Source organism: Gossypium hirsutum, chromosome D05 (genome assembly GCF_007990345.1).
Source record: "Gossypium hirsutum isolate 1008001.06 chromosome D05, Gossypium_hirsutum_v2.1, whole genome shotgun sequence".
Taxonomy (NCBI): Eukaryota; Viridiplantae; Streptophyta; class Magnoliopsida; order Malvales; family Malvaceae; genus Gossypium; species Gossypium hirsutum.
In genome coordinates, this window is record NC_053441.1 from 5,057,600 (window position 1) to 5,083,829 (window position 26,230).

The 26,230-nt window shown below is 34.3% G+C and overlaps 4 protein-coding genes across 5 annotated transcripts; 1 reads left to right on the forward strand and 3 right to left on the reverse strand.

Annotated features, from left to right (window-relative positions):
* Positions 1-167: 167 nt before the first annotated feature.
* LOC107903264 (probable folate-biopterin transporter 2) lies at positions 168-2,911 on the reverse strand. The gene is made up of 5 exons (XM_041093244.1): positions 2,280-2,911; positions 1,669-1,928; positions 1,452-1,547; positions 1,208-1,378; positions 168-1,112 (listed from the first exon to the last, which is right to left on the reverse strand). The coding sequence occupies exons 1-5, from the start codon at positions 2,644-2,646 to the stop codon at positions 525-527; spliced, it is 1,482 nt and encodes a 493-aa protein (XP_040949178.1). The 5' UTR covers positions 2,647-2,911; the 3' UTR covers positions 168-524.
* A 2,725-nt stretch (positions 2,912-5,636) lies between these two features.
* LOC107906810 (protein TIC 55, chloroplastic) lies at positions 5,637-7,894 on the forward strand. Of its 2 annotated transcripts, none has more exons than XM_016833928.2 (3): positions 5,637-6,270; positions 6,398-6,500; positions 6,584-7,894. In XM_016833928.2, the coding sequence occupies exons 1-3, from the start codon at positions 5,864-5,866 to the stop codon at positions 7,700-7,702; spliced, it is 1,629 nt and encodes a 542-aa protein (XP_016689417.1). In that variant the 5' UTR covers positions 5,637-5,863; the 3' UTR covers positions 7,703-7,894. The 2 variants fall into 2 exon arrangements, with proteins under 2 accessions (XP_016689417.1, XP_040949180.1); XM_041093246.1 differs by having other exon boundaries at positions 5,667-6,270; positions 6,403-6,500.
* An 85-nt stretch (positions 7,895-7,979) lies between these two features.
* Positions 7,980-16,010, reverse strand: LOC107906809 (dynamin-related protein 3A). Its single transcript, XM_041093245.1, has 20 exons — positions 15,526-16,010; positions 15,063-15,345; positions 14,960-14,988; positions 14,747-14,848; positions 14,328-14,396; positions 14,172-14,231; positions 13,788-13,901; positions 13,314-13,362; positions 13,021-13,130; positions 12,821-12,913; positions 12,645-12,737; positions 12,409-12,546; positions 11,612-11,698; positions 11,117-11,212; positions 10,438-10,480; positions 9,666-9,808; positions 9,393-9,536; positions 9,248-9,300; positions 8,722-8,821; positions 7,980-8,562 (listed from the first exon to the last, which is right to left on the reverse strand). Exons 1-20 carry the CDS (start codon positions 15,904-15,906, stop codon positions 8,347-8,349), a joined length of 2,403 nt encoding a protein of 800 aa, XP_040949179.1. The 5' UTR covers positions 15,907-16,010; the 3' UTR covers positions 7,980-8,346.
* Positions 16,011-17,016: 1,006 nt separating this feature from the next.
* Positions 17,017-20,057, reverse strand: LOC107906808 (zinc finger CCCH domain-containing protein 22). The gene is made up of 4 exons (XM_016833926.2): positions 19,731-20,057; positions 19,294-19,611; positions 18,674-18,734; positions 17,017-18,104 (listed from the first exon to the last, which is right to left on the reverse strand). Exons 1-4 carry the CDS (start codon positions 19,854-19,856, stop codon positions 17,113-17,115), a joined length of 1,497 nt encoding a protein of 498 aa, XP_016689415.2. The 5' UTR covers positions 19,857-20,057; the 3' UTR covers positions 17,017-17,112.
* Between the last annotated feature and the right edge of the window lie 6,173 nt (positions 20,058-26,230).

Sequence of the window (26,230 nt, forward strand, 5' to 3'; positions counted from 1 at the left end):
TAAATGAGTACATCACAAAATATAATCAATATTATGACAGTAAAATTGAACTAATAAATTAAATTAATTGAACTAATAATTGATACAAAATACAATATAAACATATGTCTTGGAATGTTTTAATACAAGAATAGCAGAACTAATGATGAAATATTGACACAATAATATAATTTGATTAAATTAATGCCTTTTGGTTTTAGTAGAAAAAGATCTTGGGTATTTTGGAATTTATCAAAATAAATAATATCAACAACTTGATCCAAAAGATTCTCTTTTGGTTTGTTTGATAATGATCATATTTATGATGATGAGCTTTGTTGTGAACTGGAATTCAGATGTTCGGGAAGCATATTATACATAGCAGAATGCGCCATCTTAATTATCATATTCTCTAAGCCATTGTAGAGGCATGAAGTAACGTTGAATTTGCCACCATGTCATGAGCATATGTATGCCATTGGGAAAGCAATGCTGGCTATCATTCTCCGCTACACAGGCTTGAAAGTTAATTTGAATGATTCTTGTTAAAACTTATCATCAACGCTGTGAATCAGAGATGCCAACTCAATGTTGTCGGGCTCTGAGGTTTCAGCCTCGTCCTTGGTACTCAACATGAAAGCGTTGGGGTCACCTTTGGGTACCAAAAACAATAGACATAGTGGCGAAACTCTCAGTATGTTTCGGATCAATATGGCGAGCCAGAGATCCTCGAATTTTATCCTTGTAACATTCAACACATGAAGCAGCAAGCCACCACCCCACGAAGATGAAAGATCTCCTAAGTTACCGATTGACATGAGCAAAGCAAAAAAAGTGCCCTCAATACCTGAAGGGCAAAGCTTGGAACAAAGCACAAGGAGGGGCATCCATTTGAGGCGATAAATCATTTGAGAAACAGCTTCACCGATCACAATGAAAAGATAATCCGGTATGCCGAATCTCAAATTCATTCGTTGCACCAACATCAGGTCTAGCATTCCTGCTAAACCAAACAGCAATTGTGTCCAGAACAGCATGTCTCGCAAGGACCGATTCTTCAGCACATTTTGGTACAGTAATGCCCCCAAGAAGGAACCGATAGCACCCATTGAGAAAATGTAACCAACAGCCTCCTGCAAAAACCAGAGAAATTGATGATAGAGTATATAAACATACACACGGTTGTCGTCAGGATTAGACTAGACTACCCCAATGCAGAATCGTTTACCTTAGAGAAAGATGGGCCCTCCTTCGAGTCTGTGTACCAATAAAACAACCCTTCATTTATATTCAAGCTCACCGTTGTGGATATATACATATATAAACATGGCCTCCAAACATCAGGACCTTTCAAGGTTGTCCACATAGATTTGGCAGCATCATGGAATTTCTGGTTTACCTGAATGAGGAAGAGAATATTAAGGTATGAAAACTAGAGCAACCAAGGGTCAATTGTAAAAGCCGAACAACACCTCATTGTAGGCAAAGTTGGACACTTGGGGCTCGGAAAGCAGAATCCCAACTAAAGATATAAGTGCAGCGGGAAGAGTCAGCAATCCGAACACCCCCTGCCAAGGAACAAGATAAATCCTTAGCCTGTATGTACATTAGCAGCAGAGAAAAAGAAAATCCCTTGAAAAACGAAGAAATATAGCAGAAATCGACCAGAAAAATCAAACAGAAGCCAACCTTTGGACCAATTAGGTGTATAAAAACACCACTAATAGAGAATCCCAGTAATCCACCAAAAGAGTAGCTCAAAGTACACAAGCTTTGCATGTCAGCTGCACGAGAAGGGTGACTAATGCTGTTCTGTGCAACACAAGCATCAACAGTCACATCAGCTACAGCTCCCGCTAAATTTCCTGCTGTTAATGCCAGGATGGCAAAAACCAGTTGCAGCTTGCTGTGCAGTGATATGAAAAGCATTGAAACTACACCAAGCATACCTGAGATTAACATTTACAAGTTAACAAATGGAGAATCAGAAGACTGCGTCAAATAATAATCATTATAACCAATCGTTTTATTCCATTTCCATTTCCTAATTAGTTTCCCACCATAATTAAAAAAAACCAATTTCCATCTCAGGACAATGAGATCTAGTTTATTCGAATATCGTTATACTCAGACCACACATGGACCTTTAGAGAACCACACCCCCAGCTTCTTAAGTCCATTGGAATATACAGGAAGAAATGGACAAGATTTGATCAATAATAGGCATCAGATCTGGCAGTAACTATGGTAATATCAGATTGGCAATGAAAGAAGAGGTAGAAATAGAATGTGTGGCTTACCTGATAAAATGAAGTAAGGCCGTCTTCGATAACCCATTATTGGAACAACATCAGTGAGAAGCCCCCAAATAGGCTTGATAATCCAAGGGATGGAAGTAATCCCTGAATAAACCTGAGCCTCGGAAGGCTGCACCCTCTGAACATCCTTCATGTAATACTCTGTGCCGATGCGAGAAAGAGCCCCCCCTAACCCCTGATTTATCCCATAAATCGATACAACTCCAAATACGAAGCTCCAATGCATTTCCACTGCAAGCATCTTAAACCAATATATGGGACCCCAAAAACAGTAACATACTCCTTTGGGTCCATCATCTTCCTCCACAGCCTTCCTACAGGCTTCTTCTATATTCTCTTCTTCCACCATATATATGTTATAGCTCACTCCAAATCAACAATGACCTTGGTCAAGCTCAGGTTGGTCATGTATATCCGATCAACAGCAGCGATTCCTAGAACAATGTTGAGCCTTCTAAATTTTTATATGAAGAAAAAGATTGGAAAACGAGTTGACAAATAAAAGAAGTTCCCAAAATGGATTACATGAACTTTCTTACACCTTATATATATCATCGAATGTAATAAAAAAAATAACTCTTTCGTCTAAATATAGGTCTCAAGTAGATGAAGAGGAGATAGTTTTCTAGATGAAAGAAGGTCCTCTAAAAACCAGATTTGACCAAACCCCATTTTTTTTGGTACAAAAAACCTGATTTCTTCATAAAAGATGAAAAGAATTTTCTTTTAAAAATATATAGTTTATTGAGAATTTTTAAGTTCAATTTTTTTCCTTTAATTAACATTGTTTAAATTATATTACTAATGATATTTGGTAAGGTCATGAGTTTTGTCGTTTGTTTTTCCCTGTGATGAGCCCCATAAAAGATGCTCATGTGGCCAATTAGAAAATATTACTGTGCAAGTTGCAACTTGGGTTAGTTTTTGTGGGTGGAGTTTTAAAATCAGTAAATATTTTTCGTATCCACCTCTTATTTAAGAAATATATTATATGATTAATTGGCTAAAATGATAAAAGGTTTTTATTCTTCAGACATGGCAGCATCCATTGTCCCATGCGAACTTGGGACATTGGCATAGATCATAACACTTTATTTCCTTCTTTCTTCATGCTCATGTCCTAAAAAAGGTACCAATGTCCCATGTTTCTGGATGTCGGAAAACAACAAAGTAAGAAAGATTCAAAATAATATTATTATAATGCTATAGTACGTGTCACCCAAATTGCAAAATAGAGACCTTATTAATTATATTTATTTATTGATTCGAATGGTTAGTCCTTGATTAAATAGAATAATAACACTTATGATCCCTCTAGTTTTCCGTTATTCAATTTAAACTTTTTTAAAAATATATTTAACTCTAACTTTAAAAAAATTGTATTTTTTTTATTATTTTAGCATATACTCCATATATATAAAGTATTTGGCTCCTAGGATTTGATGTCAAGAGTCTTGGAACTTTATGTTGTAATACTAGTACCTAGTACCTATGATGGCTTTAGCAGCATGGTCTTAATATCTGTTAGTTGGATTGGTTCACAACTTTAAATAAGTTACCGTAACTCTTATTAAATGACTTCAATATTTAAAAAAAAAAACCCAAATTGTACGAAGACAAAACTGGCACAGATTGAATCATCCAAGTTGTGATAAAAATAATGCTGGAGCATTTACTTGATATTTTTAAATGTGGAGAAAAGGCCCAGCCGATGCCAGAAAGGATGAGGTAACCAAAACATGTTTTTTTTAGTTCTGGAAAAGTTTCGTTCAGATTGACAGTGAAGCAGTGAAAGATAACACTAGCCTAAAATAAAATTTATTAAGGCCAATATTCCCCACCCCCCAACCATCAATACCTGGATGAAGAACAGTTTATGGGGAAAAATAATGACCCTTCAGAAATGATAGCAGTCAAGTTCGTATAGTGTTGTGAAGTAACTAGTCATTGTGCACAATAAAGAAATGTATATAAGGACGGTCAGTTTTGGGAATCCCAACATGAAAAAAGCCCCATTAATGTACTTTTCAGACCAATATCTGTAGTAATAATATCCACCCAAAATGTATTGTATTTCTACTTATCTAAAATGCATGAATCAATGTAGTAAATCAACTTGCAATGATGATATAAATGAATGTCTTTTCCGCAAGCACGAACCAGTTGCGGCAAATACAAATTATTGGTGTCTATGCAACTTAAATCCTCATTAGCATTGTTGTAATTTGTTTTGTGCCAATGGTACTTCAGGCGCAAATAGGTCACATAATGGCCTGATTCCGGGATTTCCTGAATCACAGCAAATTTAGTATTCTGCACAACTATCACATTTGTCATATCCTGCATGTTTTTAATAATAGAGGATAATCCATATCTATGAGAAAGAGAACGGCTAATATTGATTTTTCTTTCCCACTAACGTAGAGGAGTCATAATGATTTTTTTTTTGCTCATTATATTTATAATATTAGATAATGCATGTTTGCAGTTTACGTATTAAAACTTTTGTTAAGTTAATTATTGTATTTAATATAAAATATCGTCTAACTAATAATTTAATTATTAAAAGCGTAAAGATACTAATTAGTTTAAGTAACTTTGTCATATCGGGGTGGAATCTAAGTTTTGAATAAAATCTTAATTTGTAAATTATATTAAATTATGGGTTAATTTTTATTTTAGTTATTTAATTAAAAAAAGTTACACTTTGAGAATTAAATTATTTAAAAGGGTTTTTTATTTAAGTTGTTGGCCTGAGTTTTTCTTTTAAAAAAATATTTCGTGAGCAAGTTTTATGTGACGATTCGACGATCAATGCGGTAGATCAGTATCCATCAATGAGTAAAAAAATAGATCATAGATCCAACTCGATATAACGGTCAATGCTAGAGATCAAAGAAAAAAGTTACTTGAGTTTTGATTTGTAGATTCATGACGTTCAAAGTTGTTCGTGAAAAGAAAAATAGAACTGTAAAAGAGAAAGGAAAAGATAGCTTCTAATTAGTGTAGACCGTGCGAACAAACAAACCCATACAATATCGATTTTAACAATCTAATAATTTAAATGAAAACTTTTGAATAAACTAGTGATCAAATTATTACTCTCTTTGACTAAATGATCAAAATAAAAATTTATTCATAATTTAATAACTAATTGTGTAATTTAGCCGTAAATTAAAAACTCAGATCTACCGTATGAAATGAGTAGTTTCGGACCCTTTGACACCCATCTGGTCGCAGTGCAAATGTAGCAGCGTAAATGTGTTTTTTTTTTAGGAAAGCCACGAGTGGGTCCTGCGCTGCTAAATAACAAAAAATATTAGATGAAGCAAATGTCTAAAAGTCCAAATGTAAAGCAACAGATGTGAAGATGTGGAACCAAGGCTGTGCCTTGTTTGGTGGACTTTCTTTCCTTTTCTCTGAGAAAATGTGTGGTTACGAGTAGAGCAACCTTCCCGCAAGCAACCCCCACCCTCCCAATTTCATAGCACGATTTCTCTCTTTTCTAAGCATTTCCCCCCTCTTCTTCTTCCTTCTGGATACCAGAATTTACTCTACCCAATATCATGGCTCTATCTTTGAGTCCATGTCTCCCTCACACTACTTATCTGTCTAAGCCACTTTCCACCTCAAAACTAACAACCACAAGCGTAAGTTTCAACAACCCATTACTTGGTTTTAAACCAGTGAACTTGAGAAACAACCAGGTGAGATGCCATGCAGTGACTGATTTGAAGAGTGCATCTTCCCTGGATCAGAGCAAAGGAGAAGGTGATGATCGTAGTGAGGAGGAAAGCAAAGGGGATAGGATCGTGGCGGATTATAATTGGACTGAGGAGTGGTACCCACTTTACCTCACCAAGGATGTACCTGATGATGCACCTCTTGGTCTCACTGTGTTTGACCAGCAGCTCGTCTTGTATAAAGATGGCAACGGGGTGCTACACTGTTATCAAGATCGATGCCCCCACAGGTAATCCCTTGCCACTTTCATCTCTAACCTACCATGTGTAAGCATGCAATTATTCATGGGACCTGTTTGAGTTGAAAACTTGAGCTTCATATTAAATGATTTTGACCTTAGCTCTTCTTGATTTAAGATTAGCCAAGCTATCTGAAGGTCAATTGATCGATGGTAGACTTGAATGCCTGTACCATGGTTGGCAATTTGAAGGCAATGGAAAATGTGTCAAGATACCTCAGGTCTGCATGTACTTAAAATTTTTTATTTACTTCATTAGAGTGCATTAAGCTACCATATGTTGATAAGACTTTTCTCACAACAGATTCCAGCTGATGCCAAAATTCCTCGTTCAGTTTGCGTTAAGACATATGATGTGAAAGAGTCCCAAGGAGTTGTATGGGTATGGATGTCACAGACGACTCCACCGAACCCTGAAAAACTACCATGGTTCGAGAACTTCGCCAGACCAGGGTTTCAAGACACTTCAACTATCCATGAACTTCCATACGACCACTCGATTCTCCTTGAGAACCTCATGGATCCTGCACATATCCCTATCTCTCATGATAGAACTGATTGGACTGCCAAAAGGGAAGATGCTCAGGCGCTTCTGTTTGAGGTAACAGAACGTACGCATAGAGGATTCGCTGGCTGGTGGGGTAAAGAAAAAGATGGATCCATGCCCAACTTCTTACGCTTTGATGCACCATGTGTTCTTCAGAATAACAGAGAACTGGTTGATAAAGATGGAGAAAAACACTACTTTACAGGTCTCTTCCTTTGCAGACCAACTGGACAAGGGAAATCTATGCTTATTGTTAGGTTTGGAGGAACCAAAAGATCTCCATTGGCGAAGCTATTCCCTAAATGGTATTTCCATCAGAATGCAAGCAAGGTCTTCGAGCAAGATATGGGATTTTTGTCATCCCAGAATGAGGTACTCATGAAAGAAAAGGTTCCCACAAAAGAGTTGTACATTAATTTAAAGTCCTCGGATACATGGGTTGCTGAATACAGGAAGTGGATGGATAAAGTTGGGCATGGAATGCCTTACTATTTTGGTCACAGCACCTTATCTCCACCTAAACTACCTGCAGTGGTAGAACATGCACCGGCAGGACTCATTGCTGGAGTTTCGGCATCTTCACCAGCTAAAGGTGGGATTGGAACAATGCATGCTCCCAATTTGGCTAACCGATATTTCCGCCATGTGATACATTGCAAGGGTTGCAGTAGTGTAGTCAAAGCTTTTACAGCTTGGAAAAACGGGCTTAGTGCAGCAGCTCTAGTGCTTACTGCATTAGCAATTCTAGCATCCAGCAGACAGTGGAAGACCTTTCTTCTTCTATCGGCAACATTGTGCTTGGGTGGAGCCTATGCATGCTCCACTGCAGTCGCAATGAACACAACAAACTTCATTAGAGTACATAGGAGATTGTAGTTTTGGAACCAGCGAATACCATTTCATATGAATCATTTCCCTCTTATTTTCATAGACAAAATTGCAATCGTCTATATACCTTAAGATGTAGGTGTTGTTGGCAGTCCATGTTAATTTCTTCTGATTGCATCCAAATCCTATGGTTGTTTCCCTTTTCTTTTCAAAGAACAGGAGTAAATTTAAGACTGTTTACAGCAGGTGTGATCTAGTGTAATCGTTCAACTAAATTATAGATTACACGAGCAAAAGAAATGTAACATGACCCAAATTTAGAATGTACCCAATTTTCTTTTTCTTTTATTAAAAAACTCATACTTCACACTCATGTTCGAATATTAATCAAATACAAATTATTCAACATGGATGCCTAAAGAAAAATGAAATGAAAAATAGGCAAAAATGAATATTCTCTTCTCGCATGTAAACACAAAACTCAACTAGTGTCGTGCAAAATTGAAATACTCTCATTAAAAGCAATATTGACATGGCAAATCCAGTTAACCAAACTTCGCTGCTAGAACGTATGAAGATCTGTAAACTGTAATCTAGGAACAAGCCTATCACTTATGAGATGCATTAATCCCCTGGCTAGGCACCAAATGCAATCAGTGGGATCTGGGAACTGAGACGTGCATTCTAACCAACTAGTAGCGTAGTCCAACATTGAAGCTGAAAGACAATGGTGGCTCTTCTGGATAGAGTAGTTTCCGAGCTCTGGGCTTGCTGGATGACAACATACTAGATGAACTTCTCTTACCGTTGGTGATCTCGGGAGAATTTGGTAATCTGGGACTAGCATCAGTACCCAAGTTTGTAGTCCTGTGTTGGAACTCCACATCTGATTCAACTTCATTTAGCGTCTAAAATAGGCAGAAAAATAGTTTCAGTCAAAAGAGACAAACGTCATAATATGAAAGCTCAATAGTACAAGAACGACTAGTAAAAGATGAAATATGGATGGATGTCATAAGAGTTAAACAAACTTCCCTCAACATTAACAAATTAAAGTAACTACAAACCTTAACAGCTTGCCTCAAAACACGCAACACTTCTTTTGCGTGCTTTCGTCTTGCAACAACCTCGTCCTGCTCCTGCAACAGCTCTTCGAAAAGGATCTCTCTGTGTATCCAAAGGTTCAGACTTCAGTAACAACATGCATACAGACATCTCCACAACAGTAACAATGAAAAGGGGGAAGAAAGAGAGAACAACATTCATATAAGTGCAAGAATTTTGCATTAATTATTACTGCAAAAGCACATCTTTCACTCGTACATTCCTAAAAATTGAATTAAATGTCAGATGATAGAAGTGTTCCATTATTACCCTTTTCTGTTTGTATACATTGATTTGCAATCAAATTTTTGGGCAATTAAAACACCAATATCTCCATGACCAACATTATTTCAAGCGTTCATATAAGAAAATAAGTCAACCACAACTACTGAGAGGCAAATGAACTTTTTTTTTTTCATTTACCTATTCTGCAAGTTGAAAACTAAAACATGAGATACTTTAAAACACCATCAACCAAAAGGGACATACCGGTACAATATTTGTATAAAAGTGTTATGAAGGTTTCTTTTTGTATGATTGACCTGAATTGATAAAAAGGGGGAAAATATTTTAGATTCGTCAGAATAATAAGTTTAAACTTGACCAATAGGAGAGGAAAACGAAACGGTATTACCAGAAAGTGCATTATAGCCTTCGGCACTAAGTCTTGAATGTTCTTCCGGACTATATCAAAGTAGGATTTCACAAGTATTCTGGTGATAATTATTTCTGTAGCTTCATTCTCTGACATTTCAAGTGGTCTTAAAATTGACGGAGGCTGAGATCACCAAGGTAAAACATGAAGGAAGTGAATTTAGGACAGGCAAGAGATATGTTGCTATAAAGAAAAACAAAGTCATGAACACTTTCCCACACACAAGTGCAAGGCTTTAAAATGTATAGATACCTCTCTCAGTTGGATTGTTGATGACATATTCTCTGCATCATGAAGAGTTTCTTCAGGAGATTCAATAGCTGCAGTCCCTCTAGATGATGCCTTGCTCCCAAATATTGAAGAAATGCCCCAACTCCTTGTAGATAAACTGCCACCTAAATAAAAGTTACCTAAGTTGATGCTTATTAATGAACAGCCCTAAAAAACTGTCCATGCGAAGGCCTATCGGTATCATCTATATGAACATCACAAACTCACTTAGAAGATTCAGAAATAATGGTAAAACTATTTGTGGAAATATAAAATTATTTGAATTTTCTATAGTGTTAAATTTGGATCCTTCCTTCCATTGTTCTTGGCAATGTAAATACTATATTAATGCGTTTTTTCCTTGAAGCATATAACACAGAATAGTGCAGCAGTCTCTGCAAGGGACATTAACCATAAGAATAAGATGTTTCAACAGAATGTATCACAATATACACCCATCTCATACTATATCTTCAGCCAAGTGGAATGTTATCATACATACACAGATCTTGAAATTGCAGTGCGCTGTTGATACACTGAAACATTCCAACCCGGATCAATGATAAACACACAGCCGGAATTTCATGTTTTCTTTTCAAGATGTAAAAGAAAAAGCATCATATTTTCAGCCACTGCAATTCTCTTATCATAAAAAGATAAGTCAATCAGTCATACTAGAATCATGTGAGAAAGAAAACAAAAATAAATGAGAAACAAACAAACTTGGACTAGTCTTCAGTAAAGAGTAAATTACCAGTTAATACGGGTCGCCCATTATTTGACTGAGGATGATTTCCCTGCCAAAATGCCATCATAGATTAAGTGCTTAAAAAGTAAATGATAAGCATGGTTTATATTTCCAGATGTTTACAGTTCTACCACCAAGATGTTACCTCCGTCTGAACCATGATGGAATAATTACCCTTAGCTTACAATTGGTCCTCACAAAAATATTAAAGGATTCCTATGTGATAAAGCATAATGGTATTCTCCTACTATGTTAGAAGGGTTTCACTTGCATATATGAACGAAGGTCGGTGTGATGCATTGAAGACCAGTACACTAAGGGTCAATTGTTCTCACTCAAAGTAATTGCATGCATCTAATGCTAAAAAGTATATGAACTAGATAAATAAGGGTAAGTGCTTCAAATAATCAAGGGCTGAGAATAAGACTCAGTTTTAGTACTTCAAGGAGATACATCTAGGGGCATGAATGGAGCTTGTTTGTTAGGGTGCTCAAAAAGAATATTCATTTATTACCAACTAAGATATCTTCACACAGACAGATAAGAAACCTAATATATCATAAGACAAAGCCTGAAGCTTGGAGAGCTTTATGTTCATTTCTAGCAATTTCCTTTTAGCCTACTTCCTCCCCAAATGAATTCTTACAAAAAGAAAAAAGTAAAATAAAAATGTAAAAACAGACACCTGTTTAGAAACACCATTCAAAACCGATCTAGGAGCAGCAGTTTGGGAGAACTGGCCCTTGTCAGATATAGGTACCTTTTCAGCATCCGCTCTCTCCTGAATGATAAAAAGATCAAGTAAATGCGTCTATATCATGTATAAAGTTAACAATATATACCCATTATTGTTGCAGAACAACAAATCAACCAATGAAAAGAACTTGAGAAGTCATGATAGAATCATGCAGTTGTCAATTCAGAGTGGTAAATTATTACATGTGAATCAACCTAAGATTTCAAAACAATTACTTTCTATTCATTTCTGTAATAATAGAATAGATGTTATAAAATGTACTTTTAATACAATTTCACATCCCTCCAGAAAATTCAGATTCAACTGTCAGTCAGTCTCACAAGGGAGGATGAATGTTGAACTGAAGTGAGCAATATAAAACTATAACTCCATACTAAAAGGCTAACTTCCCACACATTGATTCAACTGAAATAACATCTATACCTTTGATGATCTCATCTGCTGCACAGCAAGCTCAACAGCTTTGTTCCCACCAATAAAACTTGGATGTGAAGAATTTATATAATCCATCTGATATTAAAGAAAATGAAAACAAAAAATTTGTAATCACGCATTATAGAATATTTCAAAAATATGATTTTAATAGAAGGCAGCTTATATCTTGGTGGGTGAATCACAGAATGGTCTGTAAAAATTAGATCTGAAACCTATACTAGTCAAATCAACTGAGGTATAGTTGCTTTCTGTGAGAGATGAAAAAAAAAGGATCATATCAAATAAATTGAATCATGAAAGCAGAAAAAATCATACCTACTAGGAACAGATAAAAGCTGATAGTTGGTGCTAAATTTTTTGTACTAAAGAGGGTGCTAACCAAATCCCATCTAAACAAAAGAGCATGAATAATTGGAAACTGATTATATAAAAACATCAGTGAAGTAAAGTAGAAAAAGAGCATTGCTTGCAAAGGTTCACACACGAATGATGACTGAAATGAAATTACAGAATCACTAAACAGGACTCGAAATTTTCATCAAGCATTTTCGAAGTTTTTTTTTTTTTTTTTTTCTTACTAAGCTTCTTCTAGGTCCAATATATTTCCATAAGGGATCCACATGTCATACATGCAACCACATGCATATCCACGAGTAGACCCTAGGTTTCTAGAAACTCCTTACAATGTCAATTTTTTGGGAACCCAATAGATATTGCTGCATACACACTAACTCCTACATTATTCTAGATATCATATAAAGAAAGGAAAACAAGAAATAAATAACCTCCATCTCAATGAGATTTCGTATCATTGTCTCAGCAGGCTTAGCAGCAGCATCTAAAAACTTTCTTACAACGTCATTTATGTGTCTTCTTAACGATGGGAACCTCTTCAATCCAGTTGATTCACAAGCCAGGCAAATCTGTTGCACAAAATTCTCTCTATTCACCATATCCACATATTAAACTCATAATTTAATTAGGTAAAAGATCCCAGTACTATATGAAGTACTATTCTCACCTTTATCAGTTCATCATAGACAATCCATAGACACTGATGACAAGGGTCTGACAACTGAGCAATTTGTCTTCTAACCAAAACCTCAAATGGAACCTAAACCCAGCGAAATACATGATTTATAAGATCCACTGGTTTCAACAATTGGTTAAGTTTCAACCAATCACTGTCATACTCACCTCTGGGACAAATAGAACATTTCTTAGACCAGAGGAATTTCTAAGGGCATACACAATATCCTCATCAGTCAACTTTTCACAAGGGTCCACTTCCTGTAAAAAAGAAGCTAACTCCGAGTTCTCAAGCAGGGAAAATTCCAGACAACACAAAAAGATAGAGCATCAATTACATAAGAGCTTTAGAAAGACAGACTCATAACCTCTAAGAGCTTCACAAACATTGACTGAAATAGGTAGTGGATCCTCGCTCCTCCAAACAATTCTTTAGTTGACATGTCCGGACTTTTTCCATCAACCATAGCAGAAAAATCTTTCCAACAATGAGAAAAATAAAAACAAAATTGAAAACTTAGCAACAGCAGAAAATTTAGTGAGCAACATTCCACTGTCCCACTTGAAATTAGAAGGCAGCATGTACAAATATACAAGATAATAAGTGTAATATATATTTTTTGAAACGCTAAAAATGGAAATAGGAAAATAAAAACCTCACCATCACAGTATCTTCTAAGAATGTGCAATAAGGCTGCTCCTTGCTCTGCCTGGATGTGGACATGAGTAATAATCAGAGATAACTAATTTAACAAAAAAGAAAATTCAGTTCTCTAAGAAATATGCTCGGCTTTATTGAGGCAAAGTCATGAACATGAAGGTGTAAGGGTAAGTATACTAAAAAACTAAGCAGCCATCACCAAATAGCAAGAACTAATTACATAGACCTCAACCTCAACTGTAATAGAACATTTGTTCCCTTTCATACAAGGAGAACAGGAAACTCGATGATGCTTAACTCCCAGATAACAACTTAGGCATCATGCAACATTCTTGAATATGTTTTACAGCTTGTTAAGCATACAGCTTAAAATTTAATGGTAATACATGGAGTAGTGATTAAAAGTCACTACAAACCTAACCTCAGAAAATGTAGGCTAGTACCACTGACATTTCCCAAACTGTGACAACTTACCTTTGATTCCACAACATCTCCATAAGTCTGCAGCTCTTTCATAGCTGCATGCATACGAGAGTTTAGCACAGCCTTCAAGTGTGGGAGATCCTTTCTAATATGCTGCTCTAGAATCTGGAAAGCGATAAATCAATCACAAAAATCGAGAAGTATAACAAGTGGAATAAGGAATAAGATATATATAATTGTTAAAAGACTTAGGGTGAGTTTGGATGGGCGGTGCGTTTAGCTGCGGTTAGTGTAAAAACAGCGGTGGCGGTGAGATTAGATACTGTAGCGATACTGTAGCGTGAGACAAAAAGTAAGTTAAACGCACCGCACCGCAGTCAATCGCCCATCCAAACGAAGCCTTAGGAGCTCAATGAAAAACTGTCATAAACCAACCTGATTCAGCTTCTTCGCCAATTGAGGAATGCCACAATGATTAGAAACACTATTATACACCTTCAATACATATGTTTCAAGAAAAAGCAACATGTTCAGATTTTATGGGAATTAGGTGACTTGAAGGCAAAATTCTATTTGAGAGAAGAAAAGTACAGGATGATCATGAAAGAACTGCTCCTCATAAGCAAGTGCTTCTTGAATGCTACGGTTTTTATTAATATCCTGTAGCACACAACAAAACAGTTGTCACCTTCACCTATTCAATGAATCTGAGAAGTTCAAAAGAAAAAAAGGCTGATTATTTAAAAATAATAAGAAGAAAAAAAGTTGTCTCCCCTTGGATGGCCATATCACAGCATCCTTAATAGGCTCTTACTCATTTTATAATCATATTGTTCAATAAGGCCTAATTGCTACAAAGTTTACTCTAAAGCATCTATAAAGGAAAGAATCTACCGAAAATGCTACGAAACAGAAACAAACACATAGGCACCATAATTGTCCCAATACAATGGAGGAATTGCATATAAACTACACCGGAGCTGCCAACTGCAGCCTTTAGTAACTTATACCTCCTGGCAGCGATTCACAACACCGACATAACCAAGTTTAAGTGGAACCACCTTTCCAAGCAAGAAGTTACAGGCATTAGTTCCCCTGTCCATAATATCAAGCTGCACAGAAAGATTGTGTAATTTAGCGAGGATGAAAAAAATAGCAAGGGACGAGACAGATCAAATCAATTATTAAATTTCTCTTCTTTCCAAAAAAGAGACAATACAAACCTTGGTGATTACACCAACTGTCCGAGAACCTGAAAAAATATATGTCAGTCTATTGGAATAGAACTTATACATTCAGACATGAACTAAAAGTGTTCTGATTTACCAGTTGGATCAGCTAATTTAGCTATCTGTAGTGCATCAGATGTAGCTAAATCAGAATTCGCCGGGCTGACAGCTAATATGATACAATTTTCATTGTTGATATGTGCCATAATCATTCTCCTAATTCTTGCTTCGATATCACTAGGTTGATCCCCCACAGGGACCTTGGTAATGCCAGGTAAGTCGATAAGAGTCATGTTGAGAACATTGGGAGAGGAAATTTTTAATCGAATCTGATTTTCTGAAACCCCTTTGTTACAACCTGCTTCTCTTTCAGTCTCAGCCTACACAAGTTTAATGATAAAAATAGCAGAAATGTTCACAAAGAGAGTAACAATTTTCAAATTTGCAAATGCAATGAAATTTAAATATTATAATCTAAACATCAATTTGATAATCCAACCAGCTTAAAAGTTGCCAAATATTAAAAATATATATTGAAAGTTAAAAACAGATAACTGGACCTCAATTTCTCGACGAATTTGCGAGAAATCATAAAAGCGGCGGCCGGGTAAGTGGCGAAACTCGCCCCACTCGATTCTATCATCATCTGAATTCGGAGAACGGTTTTCTAACATTAAAACAAGCGGTCTTCGAGTACAAATATCGCATCCTCGAGGCAGAAAATCGCGGCCAACAAGGGCCTCCAGCACACTCGATTTACCGCTGCTCTGGCTCCCAACCACCGCCACTTGCGGTACCGAAATATCGGACAACTCGGTACCAGAAGAAGCAAGTATGTCATGAAGTTTATTGATCACCGGAATCAACGACGAACCGATAGTTGCCACAGTTTTTGTAAGAGTCGACATTTTGTTGTTGGGGTTCACTGCTTCGTCCATCATCAGAACTTAAAGAACAAAATAAAAAGAAGAAACCACCCAAAAGAATCAGAAAATAAGAAACAAACGGAAAGAAGCTTTTGAAAGAGTGAAAAGAAAGATTAAGTTTCTCGGAGAAAAAATTTTAAATAGTGGACTAAGTGATAGTAATTAAAAGTTAGGTTTAATTTAAAAATTACCCCTTAAGTTATACCCGTTTTTCCAAATAGGTATTTAAACTTTTTTTTTGTCAATTTGGGTACTTTGCCGTTACCCATTTAACCTCAGACCTTAACGCCGTTGGTCCAAAAAACTTTTAGTCCAATGAGAAGCTGCCACATCACCATCCACCTATATTTTTTAAAATTTTACATGAAAATAAAAAATGGGGAAAAAGTAAAAAATTATTTTTAATTAAATTTATTATAGTAATTAATAAATTTTTACCTCTTGCTCGTTTCTGCACTTCCAAATTTCCAATCTGTGTTCATCTACCAATTCCATCTCTTTTCTCCAACGATTCAATTAGGGTTTAGTTGTTTTCAAAATGGCATCATATTTCTTTCCCCTTCTAAACCCTCTAAATTTTGATTACTGAAAGCAAACAAATGGGAAAGGTTACAGGAAAGAAGATGGATTTGAGGAAGAATTAATAGTTTTTTTAATTATTATCGTAATAAATTTAATTAAAAATATTTTTTTTCCAGTTTTTTAAAGTTTTATGTAAAAATTTTAAAAAACTTACAGGTAGATGATGATGGCATGGCAGCTTCTGATTGGGAAATTTTTTTGGACTAGCGGGGTTAAGGTCTAGGGCTAAATGGGTTGTTGGGTACAACTGAAGGAGTGACGCAGTGATTGAGTGAACCTCTCAAAGGATAAAAATGTTAGCCAAGTAATTTAGTGAAATTAAATTCCATGCATTTTTCTTTTTTGCGGCGCTGATGCCTTAATGTAACCGTTACAGGATATTGACATGATTTTTATGGTATACTCTGCATGAATTTATTTATGTATCTTCTCACAATAATTAAAAATTCTAATTTATATGTATATGGCAGACAAAGACAGCAGGAGCATCAATTTTCAAATGAAAAAAATGACCCAACAGAAAAGGAGAGAAGAAGCCAAATCTAATTTAAGTTCATTTCTTTCCCTTTTTTATGGGGTAAAATCTATTACCAAACAATGCATAATTTGTAACTAGTCCGACATAAATATTCCATAATATCAAAACTTTAGCCACTTTTTCTCTTTTTCTTTGCTAACGACTGCATTTGATGCTGACGCATGAACTGCTTCAGCCTCCGCCAAAGCCTTGCGAGTCTCGATTAATTTCCTCATGGCAGCCTCGTAAACAGCTTTTTCATTTCTGTTTCTGCTTACCATTTCCTCGAGCTTTACAACTCGTAACTTTAGTTCCTTCACTTCATCATCATAAGCAACCAATGCCTTTCTATCAACTTTCTTCTCCTCTCCTGAGCCCTTCTTTTGTTGTTTCTTTGTTGATCCACCATTTACAGCCTCACTATGCATTGCAAGTTGGTTATTGATGAGGCTAAAAACATCTGGTCTTGATTCCTCTTCTTCTTTAGCAGCCCGAGCGGCTTCAGCAAATTTCTTCTCACGCTTTCTCTTGCCACCTCTGCTTCGTTTCTTCCCTTTTTTCTCTTTATCCTCATCATTCTCATGAGACTCCAGAGCATGATCAAGTGATAGCTTAGGAGGAAGGACTTTAACTGAGATTGGATTTAACATTCCCTGGCCAGATGCACCTAAACCCATCCCTTCACGGTAACCCATATTGGCCATCATCTTAGAAGCTACACCCCTGGTATGATTTTCCCACTTAGCAAAGATGGTAGTTTCTGTCTGGATACCTTTCTGTAGAGCAGTGCTTTCAAGAAAACCTAAACCCTTTGGGCTCTCCTCTTCGCAATCACTAGAATCAGATTCTTCAGAGCTTAGTTCACTTTCTTCATCATCACTTATTTGTGCATATTCAGATAATGTCAAAGCTTCTACCCCAAGCTCTGCAGAGCTTCCATCATCCCGGAAAACAACCTTCCCCGTTCTGAGTTCATCATTCCATGATTCAAGCTCAGCTTCCCTCCAGATGCCAACTTTACCATCAGGGACTGCCCAAATACTGGACCCAACCATCGATGGCTCCCACATGGTTGGAGCATACTTCTTCAGCGAAGATAATGGGACATCCACTCCTGTGGAGATATTAATGTTAAACTCTGATCTATTGAAAGCAACTGTTATAAAAGGAAAAAGTGAAAAATGATGCTCCAGATGCTGTAATAAGAAAGGAGAGGAAAGATACCGTACAAATGGTTAGGGCCTACAGATGGCTCCATATCCATACCAAAATCAACTTCATGCATGAAATGTTTTGTATATGCTGTATTGCTAAAGACGGCCTTTTAGAGCACACAGCAAGGCTACATATATAATTTAATTCTTATCCCCCAAATAAGTGCCTGACACAACTAGCCATAAATCCTACATGTCCTTCATATCGAGCAGATTTCTTAGCTCACCATCTACAAATAACAGGGTTTATGAAAAACAACAATTCTTTTATCTTTTGTTTTTCTTATTTTTGCTCAGCAACAATTCTTTTGTCTTATGATGCTTTACATAACATAAGGTGGATGTTTCCTCAAATTCAACTCATATCATGCACTGCCTTGAGCGAAAGAACATGCAGCAAAAAATAAATAAATAATAAGAGGAACTTTGGGCTCACAGCCTACTAGTCCTTAAAAAGACTGCAACATACCGTGCGATAAGCGGCAATTAGCACCAAATCGACATCTTTGTTGCAGAAAGAACTTGCATATCTGCACTCGGGTGGTCTAGCATTAGTAACTGGAAATAGTAAATGTTGCTTAATTAGCAATAGAGAATAATTCCTCATTCCTTCACAAAATTACATCAAATTCTTATACAACTCCAACAAACAAGCAACATGAAAGAGAGCAGAAAAAGTCACATAACAATCAATCACAAGACGGTCATCACAGGCTACCTTACTCAAACAACACAGTTATGCAGTTCCTGTACCCCAGCTAGAAATGGACATCCTATTCCCGTATTTGCAAGTTCTCAGATGTCAAATAAACCAAACTCTGTCCCTTTTGCTTTTCATGGTAGCATGAAATATTTTGTTCTATGCTAAATTACTAGAGTCGCATTATGCAATAATAAAAAAATAAAAGTTGTCTAACCCCTATAATTTCTCTTCAGAACTTGTCTCACATTTTTGCTTCTTTTTCTTTCAGAAAATTCCATAAATTCCAAAGTCTAAAACTACATTATAAAGAAAGATTTCAACTTCAAAGCATAACTTTAATACAAAACCAAAAGAGGTATAATCTAGGAAATCAAGCGAGAGCTTACCAACATATTTTCTGAAGTAGGAGTGAGGAAAGATATCTTCGCAGAACCAGAACCGTTCAATGTGACAACCTGACCATCATACCACCGGCCGTCACTGTAACGGAATCGACATTTCGACCCGACCTGGTAACTCCGATGTTCCTTCAATGGTTCAACTTCTACATCATCTGGGTCAAGAGCCTCCGCTTTAACCTCCTCAACCGCTGCTTGATTCGAAACATTTAACGCTGAATCAGGTTCTCGAAGTAAACGCGCGCGCTTAAGATTAAGAAGCCCCTCCTCTGTCTCTTTGATTACCTCAACAAGCTCCTCGTGAACCTAAAAACCAATCAAATGAGAAATAAATTTTAAAGAAAAAACAATTGAGATTATTTATCGCAAGAAAAATAAAGATTTTATGAGAAGAAAAAGAATAGGGGTAGGGAAGAAATGAGTACCGCGAGGATCTGGGGATTGAAAGGATCAGAAGCGAGAGCATCGCCTAAGGCAGAGAGGGATTCTCTTTGCTCTTTCAATTGAAGCTCCAGCTGGTTCTCTAGAACTCTCTCTTCTTCGTCTGCCATTGTTGTTTTTGCTGCTTCTTTTTTTCCAGCGTTGGAGGAGTTCGATAAATCAATTAAATAGGAAAAATAAGAAAAGCCTTTGATGTCATTTCCGCAAATATGTTAAAATAGGTGGTGATTATGGTGAACTGAAATCAGGGAAAAGAAAAGCTTACTTATTCCACGCTCTTGTCAGGTGCGTGTGTTAAAAAATAAAGTTATTAGGCGGCAAAATTCATAATTCTGAAACAATAAAAACCCTAATTGAAGAAAAACCACAAGGCAAACTATAATACGGGGTAAAGGACAAAAATATCACTAAACTATTTAGTTTTTTTATTATTAATTTTTTTATTTAATCACTAAATTTTTCAAAATTATTTTTTTGGTAACTCTCCTTATTCTTACTATTAGATAAGTGATAGTAAGCTGACGTTGTTTTTTTATTTGATCTAATAATAAATTTAACCATTAATATTTATAAAATTTGTCATTTTAATTCAAATTTTAAAAAGTTCAACAAATTTAACCTTTAATGAAAAAATTGAAATATGAGCTATAACTTTATAAATGTTAGAACTAAAATCATTGGCCATTTCCAAATTGAGGAGTTTTGAAATGAGAATGAAATTGATCTTGTTCAACCTATAAATAAAAAAAATCTTGAACCAAAAAGCAAACCTTTAGTTTGATAGTCTCCAATATCAATGATAGAATAAACTAGTGTTATACTCCTCCCCAACCTATACATGTAACACCCCTAACCCCAAACCGTCACCGGAACAGGGTTACGAGACATTACCAGACATATTAAAAAATTTACAAATAAACAAATCATAAATAACCAACATATTAAAAAAATATATAATTCATAAATTCATATAAACATTACTAATTGACTTCATTCGATTTTTTTTTTGAAAAATTTCGGCAACATTTCTGCTTATTTTTACATTAAACCTCCTGCAAATAAAACCATAACTTTTCCAAACATAACCAATTCAACCAATTCATTTCACATTCACATTTTCTATTCTAAATACATTCTAATCAAACTCAATTAATTCAATATCAATTTAAATTTATCAATGTACTAATTAAATTGGAATGGATAAATTTCTTTCATTAAAATTCTTAGATTTATAATACTAACATTTTTAACTATTTACATTCAAAACATAATAACGTTTATACACATCCTATGTACATGCCACATTACTAAAAGGAAATATACATCACCAAAATTTGTTGAAGTCGGGTCTGGTTTTGGATGCTGATTCAGTACTTGACTTCTACAACCTGCGCACGGAAACAACCGTACGCTGAGTATTTCATACTCAGTGGTATTACTATAAATTAAACTATTTAATAATAAAATTTCAAATATTGACCATAATCTTATAAATCACTTTAAATTAAATATACATATTCATATATCATTCCATAGATCTTAAATATATATATATTTACATACTAATTAAATTTATAATTTAACTCATACATTCTTTCTCGTATTTTTCTATAGTGTCAAATCAACCAATTTCATTTTCAAATTTTCATTTCAATTATTTACCCTATTAACAAGGCTCGGACTCTGACAGATACGAGGATTCCACCCAAACACACCAGAATATCCAACCTAAACACACCCGAAATTATTTAAATCCTCCAGAATAACCAATAAGGCATTAAATGCCTCTTCGGATAAACCGAAGCATATAATAATATAATCATCTTCTCGGCCGAACTACAAATCTCATCACCACATCACAAATCCAATGGCATGCCATTTGTATCCAATCTAATCCGATAAGTTAATAGGGTATTATTTTACTTTTCCAATTTCGAATTCATTTCCACAACAATCTCAAATACTCAAACAATTCAAAACAACTATTATTTCAATTCACATATATTTCAATATAGCATTTAGTAAATAGTTTAAGTTATAGTAATACAAACCCGGAATACACGTTTACTCCTCAACAATCTTTTCATTTCCTTTGGATGACGATGCCTCGTTTTCCTTGTTAGCTGCGAAAATAATAATTATTTTCACTATTAATTACAGCATTAATAATAATAATAATAATATTAATTAAATTTTATTCAATTCCTACTTATTCCCAATTTAATTCTAACTAAGCTTACTTATTTTTCTAACTTAATTCATACTTCTTTTCTACTTAGTGTCTTATCATATTTAACTCTACTTTTCAATATTCATAATTAAACCCTAATTTAAGACTTTTTATAACTTAATTCCAACTATGTAAAATTTATAACTTAGTTTACAAATCAATCTTTTTATCTATTCTAACAGAAATTCTATCAACTAAACCCCTAATTTAACAACTTGTTCAAAATGAATCATGTTCAAAAACCTATGAACTTCCATAACCTCCACTTGATTTCAACAAAACTTTGTTTTAAAACTTCTAAATCATCAAAATTAAGAGAAAAGGGCTAAATTTAACTTACCAATTAAGCTTGAAGCTTTAAAATCCAATTTTCCCCTTTTCTTTCCCCTTTTTCTTCCCCTGTTTTCGTCTCTTTCTCTGTTTCTATTCTGTTCTTCTTTTGTATCTTTTTCTTTTTGTTTTACTTCCTTTCTATATTTCTTTTATTTTAACTAATAACATTAATAATATATTATTATAAAAAAATCTTTTACTTATTAATTAAGCACATATTTATTTTTTATTACAAGTGTACCTATGTAATTATTACTATTACACATGTCTTCAATTTTTACCATACATTTGTCATCTATTTACTTTATTTAATATATATAATAATATAATGTAATATAATTAATATAATATAATATATTATATTATATAATAAAATAATATACATAACATAAAAATCTCATATTTTTATCACTTATACGCCTATTTTTTTGTTAATGGCTTAATTGTCATTTTAATCCTTTTTATTTTCTATTAATCTATAATTCAACTTTTACCTCTAATTCAATTTAATCCTTTTTCCTAATTTCTCTTAATTAAACTAAATTCACCCAATTAATACCTAATTAAGAACTCAACTAAACTCATAATTATTTCAAGTAAAATTTTATTTTTTTATGACTCAGTTTACTAAGACAGAGGCCCGATAATGTACTTTTCCGATGCTTGTAAATTTTGGGTCATTACAATACACGTGTCAGCAGAGCATATGGCTTTGACCTTTCTTTTGACTTTATCTAGAGTTACAACCTACTCAGCCATCCGCCCTGGCTAAAGGAGTATAGACCTTTCGTTTTCATAACCATCTGCCTAGAAAGCCCTCATAGCCTACCCCTCTGCTTCTAGGAATGGGGCTAGCATCTACTTTTTAAATGCGAACACTCCTAAGTGTAAACACATCTTCAAGACCACTTAGACCACCTAGGCATAACAATCTCACACTGAATGACAAAATGAACCCCACTAATGCATGTCCTTCGCATATTGCATAATGGTAGCATCCCTGATAACAACCTACCGCGTCACGCTAACGGACAAGGGACTGCAACACCCCTAACCTGATTCGATAACAAATCCAAATAAGAGATGTTACATTTAATACTAAAGTCATCACTTAAACTTATTATTATTTCATTATAACCAAATTAACTTATAATACAAAACATTATCCTTCATACATAATTCTCATTATTACTAATAAGCCTAAGTACATGTCAAACTAAGTCCAAATTTATATCCTAGGGGGCTTAATTTTGAAGCTTGAGGAGTGGTGTGATCCAAATTGAAGTAGAAATCCTTGAACCTTTACTGCTTTTGTCTTTCACCTATGTGTTTAAAACAAACGTGTTAAGCTACGTAGCTTAATAAGTAACTAATTTAATTTAGTAGCTTACCGATTCATTTATTTCAACATATTTTAAATCATTTAAATTAAAGCAATTAATAAACTACTTATACTACGAAGTAACATAATCTTACTTGTTTCATACAACCCACTATTAAACTTACAAAGTATTTAGCTAGTTTCATTATTTATTTCTATTATTTGGTCATACAATTTCCTACATAATCATTTACATGTTATATATCATTTTTGTCGTTTATAGATCATGACCATTATCGTACATAATTCATATATTTCACTTTTCAATTTTTAGAGATCATTAGACTAAATTTATTATTATTTTCTTTCATATAATCACATAATTTCTTACATTTTCACCTACTTTATGGCATATCATTTCATATAACTTTTCATTTGCGTATCACATGTTACTTATGTGTTTTTACAGATCATGATCATAATTAGAATATCAATAACAAAACTCTCAGAGTCCTAGGCTAAAACAAAACTCTTGACCTTTAACGAAACTCTGATAATAGAACTCCAATATCCAACTTGTACACCATGTTTCGAAGAACATATCGTAAACAGGACTCCAGTATCCCTTTCACCCATCGTGACTCCCATTTCACTAATCCTATTCCCAACCGAACCCCTAGCCCCTCATCACACCATAATCATATCATGCATCATTTCATTTATTCATTTTAGTTCCTTGACATTTATCTTCGCATATAATCATATATTAACTTTTCAATTTCTTGTGAATGCATGTATAAGTAAGCATTTCTTTTTAATTTCACATGTACTTTCTTTTCTCTCTTACATTACTAACTTAATTCTATTTACATATTCATCATTAAATTCATTATACATATTTAAATACCAAAATATGTCTTATACTCACTCATAAATTTTGACATGATTATTACAATAATGTAACTTAATCAGATAACTTCTAAACTTCATTCATCATAGTATACTTTAAATTTATATTTTACTTAGTTATTTTATACTAAAATTAAATACTCAAACATCTAAATTAAGGTAAGCAAACATAAATTCAATTAAGAATTTATCTATTCTCTTCGCTTGAACTTAACATTTCTCTTTACAATTCAAAGCTTTCTTTTTCCCTTTGCCAACTTCTTTCTCTTCATACATAAATACATGAAACATAATATCCTGTTTTCAATAAATCTCTACATGATTCACTTTCAAATAACATAAGAATATTGAGAAAATCATAAAATCATACTTTTCTCCTTTATTTTCTCGTTACTTTCTTAAGTTTTTCCTTCACTTTCTTCTTTAACTAAGTAGTTTTCATAATTGAAAATATTCTTATAGCACTCTAAGATATGAAATTAATCTATGATTTAAAAAAAAAAAACTCAATAAAAATGCATGAGAAATTTTCCTTTTTTTGTTGTTGTTGTATTTGTCTTTTTCCTTTCCTTTCTATTTTACTCCTTTCTTTCTTTCCCTTTTATTTTGCCGCCCCAAGCTGCTGCCATTCAGCCTTCGAGTTGTATAAAAAATTTTACTCTTTTCTTTTTCTTTCAGTTTCATCCTTATCTTATCAACCAATCACATTTCAACACATTTCATGCTTAATTTGTAACACCCCTTACCCGAGACCATGGTCGGAGTCGAGCATGAGGCGTTACTTGACTTAACTTAAAAGTTCGGGGCATAAAAATTTACTTTCAAATTTAATTTCATCATTCATAATAAAGCTGTCCTCCTGTACAGCAGTCACTAAAATAATTATAATTCAAGCTACAAAACTCGAAATTTAGATCCGTAAATTTTCCATAAAACTAGACTCATATATCTATTCATCATAAATTTTTCAGAATTTTTTCTTTAGCCAATTAGTACAGTTTATTAGTTGAAGTCTCCCCTGTTTCACTAATCGACTATCCTAACCACTCATCACTAAAATTTAATTATCTCTTATTAAAGGCTTCATATGGTGATTAAACTTATTTCTACTGAAAATAGACTCATTAAGGAGTCTATACATATAAATTATAACTCAAAATTCCTTCTGTAAAATTTTTAATGAATTTCTAAAGTCAGAACAGGGGACTTCATAAACATTCTTGCCCTGTTTCACTAAAATTCAAATATCTAAAAGTATATAATTCTTTTGCTTACTCCACTTCTTTTATATGAAAGTAGACTCTTTCAGCTTTAATTTCATATCTCACTCAACTTCTAATTATATTTCCACTATTTTTGGTGATTTTTAAAAGTTACATCAATGCTGCTGTCCAAGAACTGCTCCATTGCAATTTTTAAAAAAAATTCAATATAACCCCTTTATAATTGTCTAACCTTTCCTGCAAATTTCAAATCACAACCAATTCCAGTATTTCATCTACTTCATTTAAATACTAATGAAGTTCAACCAATCAACCATTTCAAACTAAAAACATGTATATATTTCGATATCTAACGCAACCATAACATTCAAATTTACTTTTCACTTCAATTCCCTATACATGCCATATAAATCCAAAAAGTTGCTTAACATAAACTACCGGAGCATATCTGGATAGTGTGATTCTTGA